This window comes from Octodon degus, unplaced genomic scaffold (assembly GCF_000260255.1).
Source record: "Octodon degus isolate 3935 unplaced genomic scaffold, OctDeg1.0 scaffold00107, whole genome shotgun sequence".
In the NCBI taxonomy this organism is placed as follows: Eukaryota; Metazoa; Chordata; class Mammalia; order Rodentia; family Octodontidae; genus Octodon; species Octodon degus.
The window spans coordinates 5,505,086-5,520,388 of NW_004524683.1; the positions used below are offsets into that span (position 1 = coordinate 5,505,086).

The 15,303-nt window shown below is 35.6% G+C and overlaps 1 protein-coding gene across 2 annotated transcripts in view; it reads left to right on the forward strand.

Annotated features, from left to right (window-relative positions):
- Positions 1 to 15,303, forward strand: part of Spata6 (spermatogenesis associated 6) — a 123,003-nt gene that overhangs the window by 6,435 nt on the left and 101,265 nt on the right. For both annotated transcript variants that reach the window (XM_004639150.2, XM_012516475.2), the window contains exons 2-3: positions 7,950 to 8,087; positions 9,387 to 9,435. In XM_004639150.2, the coding sequence (XP_004639207.1) occupies positions 7,950 to 8,087; positions 9,387 to 9,435 (187 nt within the window). The remainder of the gene's footprint in view (positions 1 to 7,949; positions 8,088 to 9,386; positions 9,436 to 15,303) is intronic.

Below are 15,303 nucleotides of genomic sequence, written 5' to 3' on the forward strand. Positions count from 1 at the left end.
TTTTTTTTTTTAAGAAAGTCAGGGTATGTAATTATTCTCTTTTACTGAATTTCACTGGCCAGTTTTCTATTTAGGAGTTTTTGTTTGTGTTCGTCGATGTGATTATAGTTTTTTTTCAGTCACATACTGTTTTAATTATTCTTGAAGCATTTATTTTAAAATATGTCAGATAATTGAGCAGAACTTGGACATAATCAAGTAATTTAATGCAGATATTACAATGAAAAATATTGAGAAATGCTGAGGGGTGATACAAAGCACAGAATAGTATTGCCAAAAGGAAGAGAAAGCAGGGTTTATAGGAAGGAAAGAACAGGAAGCTTCATCTTTATCTGTAATGTTTTATTTATTATTATTATTGTTTATTATTATTATTAGTTTGTGATACTGGCGATTAAACTCAGGACCTTGCACTTGCGAGGCAAGTACTTATTCTACTGAGCTATCTCCCCGGCCCTGTAATGTTTTATTTCTTAAGCTGGTAGGCAGGCATATGAGCATTCACTATATCACTCAGAATTTTTTGTTATGTATAAATGCCTTCCCACTCCACCTCCCATGTGTACACATGCACACATGCACACACACAAGCGCACACACACAAACACACACGTACTATCTTTTATTGTGGCATTTTGGTTATATGCATGCTGTCTTCTATTGTGGCATTTTAGTTAATTTAATTAATTGCATTGGGGTAATGTGCAAGGATCCAGAGCAATAGAACCAGTGGGATAAATAGCTGCATAGAGGAATTTATTAGGAAAATTGGCACACATGATTATGGAGGCTGGGTATTCTCATGGCATGCTGTAGGTTGGAGGACCCGGAAAATTGGTAGTAGTTTAGTCTTGAGTCCAAAAGTCTGACACGCAGTGAAGCCAGTTGTTTTAAGTCTCAGATTCTGAAACCCAGAGAACTTGCAGTTTTGTTCTGCAAGGGTGTAAATTGAATGGCCTAGCTCAAAAAGAGAGAGCAAGGCTGCCTTCTGCCTTTTTGTTCTATCCTATTTTATCTGCTAACAGTTTAGATGATGCCTGTCCGCACTGGTAAGGGCAGATCTTCACTCAGTCTAGTGAGCCATTTAGTAACCTCTTAGTGAAACACCTTCACAGACACACTCAGCAATCATGTCTTATCAGGGGAGTATCCTTTAACTCAAATTAATATATAAAGTTAACCATCACAGTTATGAATAAGATGTGAATTATCCTGATTATTTTTATTTCATTTATGGTTTATCCAACTGTTATTATTGTTATTTTCTTGAAAATAATGTAATCTCATTTGTTCTGTCTTCTCACATTGAGCTTGTTTGCTCTGAAATACTTTACATCCCTTATTAAATTTTTGTCTACATGATTTACCATTTTTAAGGAAAACATACCAGAATTTTCACTGTGATTATGTATTTTCACTTTATCCTTGATGTATATTTCAGTGTACTGTTTTGTATAAAGTTAGAGATTTATTTGTTTATTCATTTTTTTTGTACCCAGTGTGTATTTTCCATCTGAGAATTTATGGGTTTCTTTAGTTCTGAAAAATCCTTGGTTATAGAATCTTTGAATATTGTTTCTGCTCTTATCTTTTCTCCTGACATCGACATCAAATATATGTAGGAAATTTTATCTATTTTCCATGTTTCTTAAATTCTTGTGTGTGTACATACACATAGATGTGTGTAATATTTGTGTTTTTGATCTCGATTTGGAGACGTCATCACTATTAAGTTCTTATTTACTTATTAATTTAAATTTTTATTTTTTATTGACATTTTTCAAGATTCTCATTCTCTTAAAGCATCTAAAAATCCTTTTTTAAATTTTTATTTCTTGTGATTTCATGTTTTGTCATCTTTGTGATAGTTTTTTTTTTCCTTTCCCTTACTAGGTAAAGGATTCTAAATATTCTAAAATTGTTTTCTGATTGTGCAAGTTACTTTATTTTTATTTGAAATGAATTTTTCCAACATTAATTTTGTTAGTTTCCTTAGTGCCTTCCTGACATTGAGATTATAGTTCAATTTTGTGAGGATTGGTATCTTAACAATATTGAATCTTTCAGTCCCTAACCTCATATAAATTTCTCTTATTTTTAGATCTTTTTTATTGATGTTTGTAGTTTTCAGTAAACCTGTATAAACATGCTTTCAGTAAACAAGTAGTTCATGTTTTTATGTTATTATAAATAGAACTTAAAACCTTTATGTAATTGTTATTGCTAATATGTAGAAATAAAATTGATTTTGTTCATTTATCTTATGTTCTGTGACTTCACTAACCTTTATTATAAGTAGCATTTGTCATAGGATACAATTATGTCATCAACATACTGTTTTACTTTTGCCTTTTCAATCTATATGCTTTTCTTCTTAATTTCAATACATCTTTCTCTTGTCATTTTGCACTAGCTAGAACTTAGAGAACATTGTGACACACAGTATTGAGAGTGAAAATCCTGAACTTTTTGCTGATATCAGGGGCAAGGCATTCAGTCTTTCTGCCTTAAGTATGTTGGGTACTTTAGGCTTTCTTAGAATTATTCTTTAACAGTTAAGGACATTTCTTTCAGTTCTTAGTTTTCTGAGAGCCTTTATCATGAATAGGACTTATATTGGTCAAATGCCTTCCTGCAAAAAAAATAATTGAAGGAAGTTTCTAAAATTTAATGCTGTAATAAAGGCTACCCAAGCAGTATGGTATGTGTTTAAATCAGAATTACAATAATAGAGACTTTGCCGTTAATCCTCTTAAAAATATTTCCCCTGGCTTCATCTAGATCCCAATGTTCTTACCACTTTCTGAAGCACATCTGGAACGGCGAATGCTGCTGCCAGATGCCGCCCAATGGAAAGGCAAGCTTGTGAAATCAGTATGATGTGTCCCTGTCCACCTTAATCATGGAAACTGGCGCCATACGACTTGTGGCTATTGCCGAAGGTCAAAATGACCATGGAAAGTGCATAGCTTGAGTTGATTCAGGTCATCAAGGCTATCATGGTGCAACTGAAGACAGCTACTGAGAAAGACTGAGAACTGGTTCAAAAAGTGTCAGGAATGATGGGACATATGTGTTGAAACCAGGGGAGTATTTTGAGGACATGCAATACAGTGTGGCCTTTACTGCAATTTTTTTTAAAGTACATATTCATTGTATTTTTTTGTCATAGTGTGTGCCCCATTTAGATGGGATTTAATTATATCTCATTATATAGATAGACCCTTAATTTTCATGTAGTTGGAAATACTTTCCAATTTGTCTTACCATTTTTTCTTTGACTCATGAATGTTTTAGGATTGTGTTGTTTAATTTCCAAATAGTTGTGTTTTTCTGGATCCTTTCCTTTTACTGAGTTTGTTTAATTCCATCTTGGGCAGATAGTATAATTTGCATGATTTTATTCTTTTCATATTTATTGAGACTTGTTTCATGACCAACAGTATTATCCTATCTTAGTATTTTCATATACATTTGTAAATAGTACACATATCTTTCTGTTGCTGAATGATTGTAAATATCAGGTAAAATTACTAAATGTTGTTTACATCTTTTTCACGTTTTATGATTATCTGGCTGCTATTAAAATCAGTTACTGGGTCTGCCAGACAGCTCAGCGGACTAAAGCGCCTGCTCAGGTAGAGTGCATTGGCCGGGGTTCGATCCCCATCATGCCGCGCCAGTCCCACTCCTGGGGCGCTGAGACAGAGATTGAAACTGGACATGGTGGCACGTGCCTGTAATCCCAGCACTTGGAAGGCTGAAAACAGGACAATCACTATGAGTCCGATCTATGTAGTGAGACCCTGTAGACTCTGTACTAAATACATAAAAAATAAAATCAGTTACTGAGAGGGAAATATTTAAATTTAGTAACAGTTTTTTTGCTTCATTTGAGACTGAAAAATTAGGCACTTACACATTTAATTTTGTTATGTCTTAGTCAAATTTTTTTTATCAGTCACAAATGTTCTATTTTATTATTGACAATCTTTTTCTTTCTGAAGTCTACTTTGTATATTAAGATAGCCAATCTAGCTTTCTCAGGAATATAATGTTTGGTTTTTTTTTTTTTTTTTTGCACAGTATGTTTTTCATAATTTTACATTTATTCATATTCCTATCTTTTAAAATTGAAATATAATTCACATCGGATAAACTATACCCTTTTAAAAAGTGTATAATTTCAGTAGGTTTTAGTATATTCTCAAAGTTGTACCCACATACCTCTTCTGCAGATGTCCTGTTACCAGTTTTCCATTTATCTTTCTTCCAATTCTCTGATCATCCAGCCAGACCTTATGTATTGGTATGTACTCACTTATCTGGTCATTTTTTCCTCCCAAGCAAAATGTACAAGCAGAAGCCCAGAGCTCTGTCCACTGTGAATATTTTCCATCACCATTTCCCTTAAGGAATGTCCCAGAATGAAACTATAGTGCTCCAGCTGCGTACTTTTCAGTCATGCTGCATAATATGTAGAACCATCTGTGGTTCAGGTTCTAGCCTTCTTTTCCTGTTTCCATTCATAGGGTACTTGCCATGAGGCCATAGGTGCATGCCAGGACAAAAGGCAAGGTAGCAGGAGTAAGGGGCATGGTCATTTGACCTAGTGCTTGATGTAACTTGTATCTTCAGCACCTTGTTGGGTTTGATCTCATATATACCACTTCCATTTTTTTTTAATGAGCAGAATATATTTATTGAGAGAAAGAAAGCTCCTATCTGAGAGAGGGACAGGAGGGGGGCCCAAGTGGGCTTTTCCTCAAACCACTTCCATTTAATGAAGGACTGTTGCATCTGTGACTTAGTAGGTCAGACAGTACACAGTTCATGATAGGTGGCTCAGTTTTCTTGATATCCCAGGGTTAGGTATTGATTTTCCACTAAAACTCTTTAGGAGGCCAGAAACTGTTTTCAAAGGGAGAATAGTTGATAGGAGATGATGGTGGGCCTTGTTTTAAAATGTCAAGAGCTTCTGCTGTGATTCACCTGTGGGAGCCTGTCAGAAACTCCAAACATCCTCCTCTCCTCCTGCTGATCCAAGTTCCATTGGATCTGCTGGATCATATGGCCCAATGGGCAAAGCAGCCCGAACAGCAATCTGGGCCTGTTGCAGTCTTTTCTTGTTCTGGGATCTACTCAAAACTAGCTTTCCAAATCACTTGGCAAGTGGGTCAGAGTAACACACCAAAGGAAGGAATATGTTCCCATCAGAATTCAAATAGGCTCACTGGGTTTCTGTCCTTTTTATTTATTTATTTTTTATTTTGGTTATAGCAGGAGCCAGATGCAACAACTTATTGTTCACCACAAAAAGGATATCTCCACATGTCCCATACTGGTGGACTGCTGGAAATTTTACAGAAGTAGAGGACCCTTGACTTTTAGTTGTATTTATTTCCCTGCTCTGACACATAAATTCATTCTCAATAAGGCCAGAGTGATTAATACCTGGTGCTTGCTTGGTCTGATCTGCAGAATGTCATAAATGTAGCAGACCAGTGTGGTACCTCATGGAAGAGAAAGGTGATCAAGATTCTTGTGAAATAAGTTATGATATAGGACTGGAGGTAGGACATACCCCTGAGGGAAGACAGTGAAGTTGCATTGCTGACCTTGGCAGCTAAAAGCAAATTGCTTCTTGTGAGGTATGGAGAAAAAGGCATTTGCCAAATCATTAACTATATTGCAGCTATCAGGGGATGTGTTAATCTGTTCAAGCAAGGAAACCACATCTGTTGTAGCCACAACAAATGGAGTCACCACTTGATTAATCTTACTTTAATCCACCTTCACTCTCCAAGATCCATGTATCTTCTACACAGGTCAAATAGAGTTAAGTGGAGATGTGGTAGAAACTGCATCTTTCGTGTGTCTAATCTCTGTAGTGCCTTGAGGCATACTTTTGATTTATTATTTTGTCAAGTAGAGGCAATTCCTATGGGCTCCATTTGGCCTTTACCACCATAATAGCCCTCACTCTGATGTTTAGGGAACCATTTAGAGGTTGTGCCAAGTCCAAAGTATTTCTATCCCAATTATGTTTTCTGGAACTAAGAAAATTACTTAGTTACTTCCTTCATCACTGAGACATGATGTCCTGTACACACAGCTTAAAGGATGAGAGGTTTATTTTAGCTCATATTTTCAGTTCATGATCTGTTGGCTGCAAGGTAGAACATGGTGGAAAGATCTGTCACAGGAAAGCTGCTCATGTCATGATGGCCAGGAAGCAAACAAGGAAGGAGTCAGTGACAATAATATTGTACACACTTCTAGGACATATCTCCAGTGTACCATCTCTAGCCAGTCCCACTTCCCAACACCAAGTCAGCTATAGTAACCCCAAAACCATATTCCTGAAGCCCCATCTTTGTACATATGATACTGTTGGAAGGATGTTGTTGATCTAAATCATAATAGGAAATGACTACAAGATAGATTTAGGGACCTAGTGGCCCACTATGAATTGGACCTTGGCTAACACTTCATTGAGCACATGACCTCCATAGGCCCCCTAGTCTTCCTAGAGGACCACAGTGATGTTTTGGGTCTTCTGGAGTCAGCATTAGTTCAAACCAATGCCCGGTAGTCCCCTAAATTTCTGATCATGTCCTTTTCTCCAAGGTATGGTTATTGTGGTAAAAGACTCTAAGTCCTTTTGGGGGATGATGGGAGAAAGACTGATGGAATGATTTTTGCTAGTGTCCTGATATGAACCCAACCTCCTCTTCATTCAGTGGGTCTGAATCTATAAACTGGCTTAAGATTGGGAATTGGTTGTGGTGCTGTGGTTCTCCATTACCTTGATTTTGGGTAAATTTTTTTGTTCATTTCATAAAAATTTAGTAAGCTTCCTATCTTTTTCACTTCTGGGAACACTATAACTAGTTAGTTAACTCTGTAAGCCAGGTCATTCTGATCATTGCTTTACCTCTGTTTTATTACAATAATTACACCCACTTTGCCCTTTGTGGTTTAGCATTGTCATTTCATTTTGTACCTGCAACTCTGGGATCCAGTTACACTCATGAGCAAGTAATGTTTGTGCCGAAAGAATAAAAGTACTCATTGGATATTGGATATACTAGTAGAGTTGAGTTGTTGGTAATACTGTTACAATAGACTCAAATATTGGAGAACTTCTAATATCCTGTTAAGGGTGTATTTGATTATTAGCAATTGAATATGACAGGGACTGAAGAGATTGTACTATGTATTATTGAGGAACTCCATATTTTCTGTCTATTATAATGATAAGCCAGGCATAGTGGTACATGACTGTAATCCTAACAGTCAGGAAGCTGAGACAGGAGGATTGTGGTGGGCCTGAGGCCCTCCTGGACTACATAGTGAGTTAAAGCCCAACTACAAAACAAGATTCTGTCTCAAAAAATTTATAATGATGATTAAATGCAATTTAATATTTTAAAATTACTGTACTGGGTTAGAAACTTCCAATTCACTATCCTTGAAAGTTAACATACTGCTTTTAATGAGGGTATCTGTGGATTACTATTTAAGGTAATTGAGATCAGATATATGTTTTTCATCAGCATTTTTTTGTCCCCTAGTATACTGTTTTAGTTTTGCTGAGTACTAATCCTTTGAGATTAAATGACATTGAATAACTTTATGTCAGCACTCACTATAAAGTGGGAGCCTTAGGCTGATTGTTTAAAACTATTTGTGTCTATCCCAGGAGCCAGCATTTGGAGCTTTAAGTGTGACACAAAAATAACCAAATGGAAAATTACAGATTTCTCAGGGGGATGGAAACTGTAAAGGCATTCATTTGACTCTGTAAATACTAGAATATTTTTTTATTTTTGAGTATTTTTATTAGGTTAACAGACTACTATTTTATGTAAAATAGTAATTACTAAAATGATGTCATTTTATCAGCTCTATCTAGCAGTTATATCTATTTGTTCAATTTCTTTCAGGTAACTTGTCCAGGAGTGGTGCTGAAAGACAAGGAGGACATCTATCTTAGCATCTGTGTGTTTGGCCAATACAAAAAGACACAATGTGTCCCAGCCACTTTTCCACTGGTCTTCAATGCCAGAATGGTGTTTGAAAAGGTGTGTTCAAATATAGACCAAGAATCAGGGATATAGTTCTGTGGCACAGTGCCCGCCTGGCCAGTGTGAGGTTGTAGGTTGAATTCCCAGTACTCCCCCCAAAAAGAAAGGAAAGAAAGAAAGAAGAAAGAAAATTAGAGGAAGTATGAAAACAAAAATCAAAATAGTTCTCATATTTTACTGAAATCTTATGATAGAAATTATTGCTAACTCTGTACTTTGATTTAATTCAAAAGGAAAGTTGTGTATTGAATCTGGAAGTTTGAAAATGCATATATATTATGTTATCAAAGAATAGTTATGTTTTTATCCTGAATGGATTAACTTTTTATAAAATCATATTAGTGGGCTTTATGTAGTAAAACTTACCCATTTTGAATTCTGAACAATAATTTTCACAAAAAATAAAGAAATCATAGTAAGAATTTGTCATGTTTTACTTTTGACTATCTTGTGATATTTAAGTCTCTTAGCTTTATTTTCCCTAAAACTGTTGCTTTTGATAACTACTAATTGTTTTCCTCCCTCCCTCCCTTCTTTTTTCCTTTCTTCTTTCCCCTCCCTCTCTCGCCCTTCTTTGTGGAGGAAGACTCCTCTGCACAAATACCAGTACCTGTTTTTTTCCCATTGGCTGTTCTAGGCCTGAGGATAGATAGTAAACTATGCAAATTCCTCCCCTCTTGGAGATTAATGAGTACATGAAAAGAAGGGGCTGAGGAGGATTATCTGTTTTAAAGAGTGGTCAGAGCAGGTAATAACATTGAAACAATCTAATTTATGAGATTGTATCAGCAATCTAAACAACTAAAGCGGGTGGTGGAGAACCTCTGGTGCTTGTGTTGTTTCTCCTTTAGGACAACAATTGTTAATGATGAATTGGTTTTTGTAAACTAAAACCTTAGCATTTAGGTTTAATTTCAGTGTTGGTACTTTGCAATAATTGACTTTTAGGTTTCAGTTTGGCACTTGGTCTCTAAAAGATTCCCATCACTGTTGCCTTAAAGGAAAAGCATTCTAAGCAGAGGTATAGCAAACGTACAGACTGCTGGTTGGGAGTAGGCTTGCTGACCCTGAGGAGCACCACCAAGCTGAGATGGTCTTGGTAAGAAAGGGAAGAGAGCGTGCAGATGAAGTCTGCAAAGGGGGCAGAGCCAGCTGTAAAATTTATTGATTCATTTTGTCTTAGTAATCATGACTAGCAGAAAGAAATGGCATGTTCTCACTGACATCACAGGTTTCCTTGGTTGGGAAAGGAGTGGATTTCCCCACCCTTAATTCTCCCTGTCTGCTCCCCACTAGGTGTTCCCTGAAGCAGTAGACCCTGGAGACGTGGTTGCACAACTTGAATGTAAGTTTTAACTTCTTTCTTTTCCTTTATTTTAAAGACAAGAAGAAAAACAGAAATAAAAGTTTTCAAATCAGGCTAATAGAGTAATGATAATTAATACATTGCACATTATCATCTTCATGGTAGTTACTCAGTACAATAGATAGGCATGAAATAATGTCCAGACAATATTAGCACAAGTAACTTTTACATTATTGATCTTAAGATATTTTAGAATTTCTGTCCTTATGTTCTTTACGCCTCTGGGTTTAAAGAAAAGCTTAAAAGGCTCCATAGAATTTAAAAAATCTTGGTCTGGGACTGTTTCTACACTTTTGTAGAATTTAATAGTTTTGTAAAAGTAATGAATTTATTTGCTGCAGAGGGGCCAAGAATTATGTCTCGTTATATTTTATTTTCTATTTAAAAGAAAGGAAGAGTTATCTAAACTTTTTATTGGTCAAAGCAGAATGGATTATTTGTGATATAAGGTAGAGCATTATTATTGGCTGGAAGTTTGTGCAGCAAACATCTTTAACCTTTTAACTAAACATGTTTAACATCTTTAAGTGAACTGCAAATCAAGCAAATGAGCAATAAAAACATCAGAATGATGGTTGCTTAAAATACAGATGCCTTGGAATTTTTTATTGCATTCATTATGTTAATAAATTATTTCAACGTTGTAGATACAATTAAATTCTGTAAAATACAGTACTAAGAATAGAAAATAATATAACTATGTGTGAGGACAGCTATGTAAAAGTATGTTCTTGAAAAAGTTACTCAAGCACTGGGGATTTGTCCTTATAATTAGGATTTCAGGATTAGTCTCATATATAACTGTGGTCCAAAAAGCAGAGAGCATTGGCTATCCTTGTCAGCAGCTGTGTCCTGCACTAGAGCCCCGCTCCTCATCCCACTGGAACTGTAGAAATGCAAAAGGAACATGCAGTCTGGCATCCTGCTGGGATCTGACTATGGGAAGAAAATGGGCTAGGCCATAGTGTACCTTCGCAGAGTTACGGTTTAGGGACTTCTCTAGGGCATGCTTCCTGGCGTGCGTCAACAGTGACAGTTTGGTGTCAGCGGGTGTATAGATTTTCATATTTCCTAAACATCCTGTTCATTATCTGAAAAAATGTATATCTTAGAAAAATAATAGCATTCTACTGATTTTGAAATTCTTTGTTAAAAATAATGCTTTTCTTCCTATTTGATTTGAAGTTTTACCGCTCTAAGAATACTTAGTGGCTATTATTAATTTGCAATTTTCTTCTTTGATTTTCTACTTCAGTTTTTCTGTTGGGTCTGTATAATTACTTACTGTTCTACTTTTGTGATATACTTCTGAAATTATTCATTTTCAATATCTCTGCTATGCTAGGGATCCAACCTAGGATCTCAGACATGCTAGCTCCATGTGAAGTAGCCCCCTGATCACTTTCTACTTCATTTTTGCTCTCTGCTTAAATAATACTTTCAAATACTTGGCTTTATTTAGACTTCAGTTCTTATACCAGACTTGCTTTGAGCTTTGGGTTATTTTTTCTTTTGCTTCTTACCCCTTCCTGCCTTATAATCTTTCTTCCCCCCCCAATCTATTCTAATTTATAAAATTCACTGGAATTGGAGGGAGTGGCATGAAGCCCATATAGCTATCACCTAGCTTCAAGAAAGACCTTTTGCTAATATATTCACCTGGCCATTTAAAAATTGTTGGGAAAATTTTATGTCAATATCCTTAAGACAGAAGCTTTATAACTACTATGCTTGTATCACATCTAACAAAATTATGTTTCTTATTAAAATTAAACAGTTATTATTCAGAGTTCTTCAGTTGTATGCAAAATATCTTTTTATAATTGGCTTCTTAAAATCAGAATCAAGGAACTAGAGCTCATCATGTTAAGTGAAATAAGCCAGCTTCAGAGAGACAAGTGTTTTTTCCAGTATTTAGAATCTAAGGTAAAAAGATGCCATCAAAGTAGAAGGGAGACTGTTAGAAAGAGGACCAGTGGTAGGGTAGGAAAAGGAAATAACAGTAGACGGAATCAAATTATGTTATATGCATGGATGAAGATGTCATAATGTAACCCAACGCGCAGATTAATGAACATGTTCTAATTGCAAAAAAGGGAAGGATCCAGGCAAGGTGGGGCTCGTACTTTATATATGTGGTTATTTATCTCAGTTTCTTTTCTCTATAATACCATCCTATACTTTTTTTTTTTAATGCTATGACTTTGTGAAAAAAAAAAAAATCAAAGGTTTGGCTGATTGTGTCCTTCAAGTTTTGTTTTGCTTGTTTACCACTTGTATTGCAAGTGGTAGTTAGACCTAAAATTTTGATTAGATTAAGTCATTTTATTTTGTTATTTAGCAAGAACCCTTGATAGTTGGTGCTGTGTACTTATTGCCCCATATCAAGTGGCAGAAAATGTCAGATTGTCTTTAGAGATGCCGAGATGGATCATTTGGCTCCCGGTGGCGTCAGCCTGAGGGAGTGTAAACTCCTCCTCAGCCAGCAGCTGTAGCGTCCACTGAGAGACAGCTTTTCACAAGCTGTTATAGGATTACTGTTTTTATAGTATTGTTATTGTTTTGAGTTTACTAGGTAAATTTTTTTTAGAAAGATATTTTTCTTAACAATTTTACCCAGAATTACGGTGTTTGTAGGACAGACTGGACAAGTGCTTCATTATATCCTTCCCTTACCTTGTTTCACAGCTTTAGTGAGTTATAATTTACATCCCATAAAATTCATCCATCATAACTGTAGTTAAATGATTTTGAGAAAATTATACAGCTGTGAGCCATCATCAATATCAATTTAGAACTCTCTCACCCTAAAAAGTTCCTTGATGCCTGTTCACGGTCAACCCATATGTCTAGCCCCAGCTACAGCTGATACATATTTCACCTCCATAGATTTTGCCTTCTTGGAAATTTTATGTAAAGGCTGTATTTTTATTTCTTCATTCTTTTATTTAGGATAATGATTTTGAGAATCATACCTATTATTCCATATCTAAGTAATTCATTCTTTTTATTGTTAAGTAGTGTTCTGTTGTATAGAACTTTTTACCCCCTGGTGGTTATTTATTAGATATTTGGGCTGTTAGCAATTTTTGGCTATTATGAATAATATTGGTATGAATATATCAATGGCCATGTGCAGAATTTTATGCTAATAAGTTATATTTATAAGAATCTGTCAGCATGTTTTTAAAAGTTACTGTATATGTTTTAAATATTACTACAGCATTTTATATTTCTACCAGCAATACCTGAAGGTCTCCATTTCTCCACATCATTCCAAGACCTGGTTTTGTTAGTTTCTTGGACTACAGCAATTTTGGTGGATGTGTAGAAGTATCTCATGGTATTTTGAATTTGCATTTCAATATCTCATAATTTTGAACACCTTTCTGTGCACTTATTAGCCATTCGTGTCCCTTCTCTTGTAAAATGCTTATGCATATCTTTTTGAATTGGGTCATTTTCTTTGTATTTTTTCTTTTTTCTTTTTTTTTGCAGAACCAGGAATTGAACTCAGGCCCTTGCACTTGCCAGGGAAGCGCTTATTATACCGAGCCATCTCTGTGCCCCCTGTATTTTTTCTTTTTAATATTCTGAATATCAACCCTAATCTGTAAATATTTTCTGTCTTTAGTCTTTTAATTCTCTTGTTGGTGTTGTTTGCAGAATAAAAATTAAGCAGTCTAATTCAAAAATATTTTCTCTTACAGGTTTATACTTTGGGTATGATCTATGAAATGCTTGTCTAATCCAGTGGTGGCAAACTTAGGGGATATGTGCCACAGCTGACTGTTTATCACTGAAAACTCTGAAAAGGGCTGGGGAGATAGCTCAGCGGTCTAAGCACTTGCTGGGCAAGCACAAGGACCCCAATTACATCCCCAGTACTGCATACCATGCTGTCCCCTGGGCCCTAGGTGCACTGAACCAGCCACTGAAACCAGGAGTGGAGGTGCACGCCTGTAATCCCAGCACTGGGGAGGCTGATCCAGGAGAATTACTATGAGTCTGAACTGTGTAGGGAGACCCTGTACCAAACACATGAAAAAAAAAAAATTAAAAAAAGAGAAAACTCTAAAAAGGTTGCTATCACTGGCCTAATGTATGTAATATTTCTTCTATCATCCAGAAATTTTATAGTTTTATCTGTTAAATTTTTAGGACTGTGATACATGTTTGAGTTAATTTTTTTATATGGTATAAGGCAAGAGTCTGGATCCTTTTTTGCTTGTTTGTAGTTGAGTTCCAGTTGTCCTAGTATCATTTGTTGAAAAGACTGTTACTTTCCTCACTGAGTTGTCTTTATGTCTGCTGAAAAACAGTTCACTATAAAGTGTAAGGGTTTTACTTCTGATCTCTAGTCTGTTCCATTCATGTATATATTTATCCTTGTCAGCAGTATTAGTCTTGCTTACTATAGTGTTATAGATATTATTGAAGTACTTGTGCCAAAGCTTGTATTTGTTCTTCAACCTGTGTATGTATATGATATGCCATTCAACTTTATTCTATTTCTAGGCCCTTTGCATACCATATATATTAGAGTTAGCATGGGAATTTCAAAACTGTCTGGAATGATGTGTTCAATAGGGATAGCATTGATAGGATTAGTGTTAAGTCTGCACATATATTTAGACAGACTTTCTCTTTTCTTTTGCAGTACCAGGGATCAAATTCAGGACCTTGTGCTTGCTAGGCAGGCACCTATACTGCTGAGCTATATCCCTGGCCCCTAGGCAGACTTTTTCAGATTATAATATCCCTAACTTATTAATATGGTGCATATATATATTTTTAGATCATCTTCAATTTTCCCAGTAATGTTTTTTCAGCTTCCGGGTTTTAGGATTCTATTATATTTCTTTTTCTTTTTATAATTTTTTTCTTTCTGTATTTAGGATAGGGCCTATAGGGTCTTACTACATAGATTCAATTTGTAGTGATTCTCCTGTTTTCAGCCTCCCAAGTGCTGGGATTACAGGCACGCACCACCACAGCCCGTCTCCAATTCTATTAAATTTATGTCCAGATATTTTATTCGTATTAATACTATTATGAACAGAATTATCTTGGTAAATTTATTTTTAATTCATATTTGTTCTCTTTTTTAAAAAATAATTTTATTGAGAAATAGCAATGAGACAGTTTCAAACCTGATTACTAGGACAGTTTCAATACTTAATACATTGCATATTGTTGTCTTAATGGTTATTTATTGTACAAGATGCAGATATGATATTCTGTCCACAAACACTATTAGAACAAACCTATTCATTGAATTAAGAGAATGTAGCTGTATACCTATCATAACTATTTTGAATATACAGATACAAAATGGTTGTTCATCATATTTGCTGTTCTCTAGAAATAAAATCATGGTTTTAAATCTTGGGACCTGTGCCTCCCAAACTTGTTTTTGACTTCAGGTAGGTGTGTACTGCTGCTGTTCTTGTTATTTTTATAGTTTAATTTTTATATGCAAAATTATGTGGCCTGAGAATGACAGTTTCCAGTCTCTATACCTTTACTTTTTTACTATAATTTTGCAGCATTATAGCCCTGGAGACCAACCTGTGGCACAGGTCCCCAGTGGGCTGTTTGTGTCACTGAAAGCTCCAAAAGGTTCACCATTTCTGGCCCAGAGCCTGCAGAACAGCGAAAACAAATATTCTCGCCTTCTTCTGATATTAGGGGGAAGACATTCAGTGTTCTGCAAATATGTTAGCTTTAGTTTTCAGAAGATCTGCAATAAGGGCCAGGGAGATGGCTCAGTAGAATAAGTGCTTGCCTGGCAAGAGCAAGGGCCTGAGTTCAATCCCCGGTTCCATCAAAAAAGAAAAAGAAAAA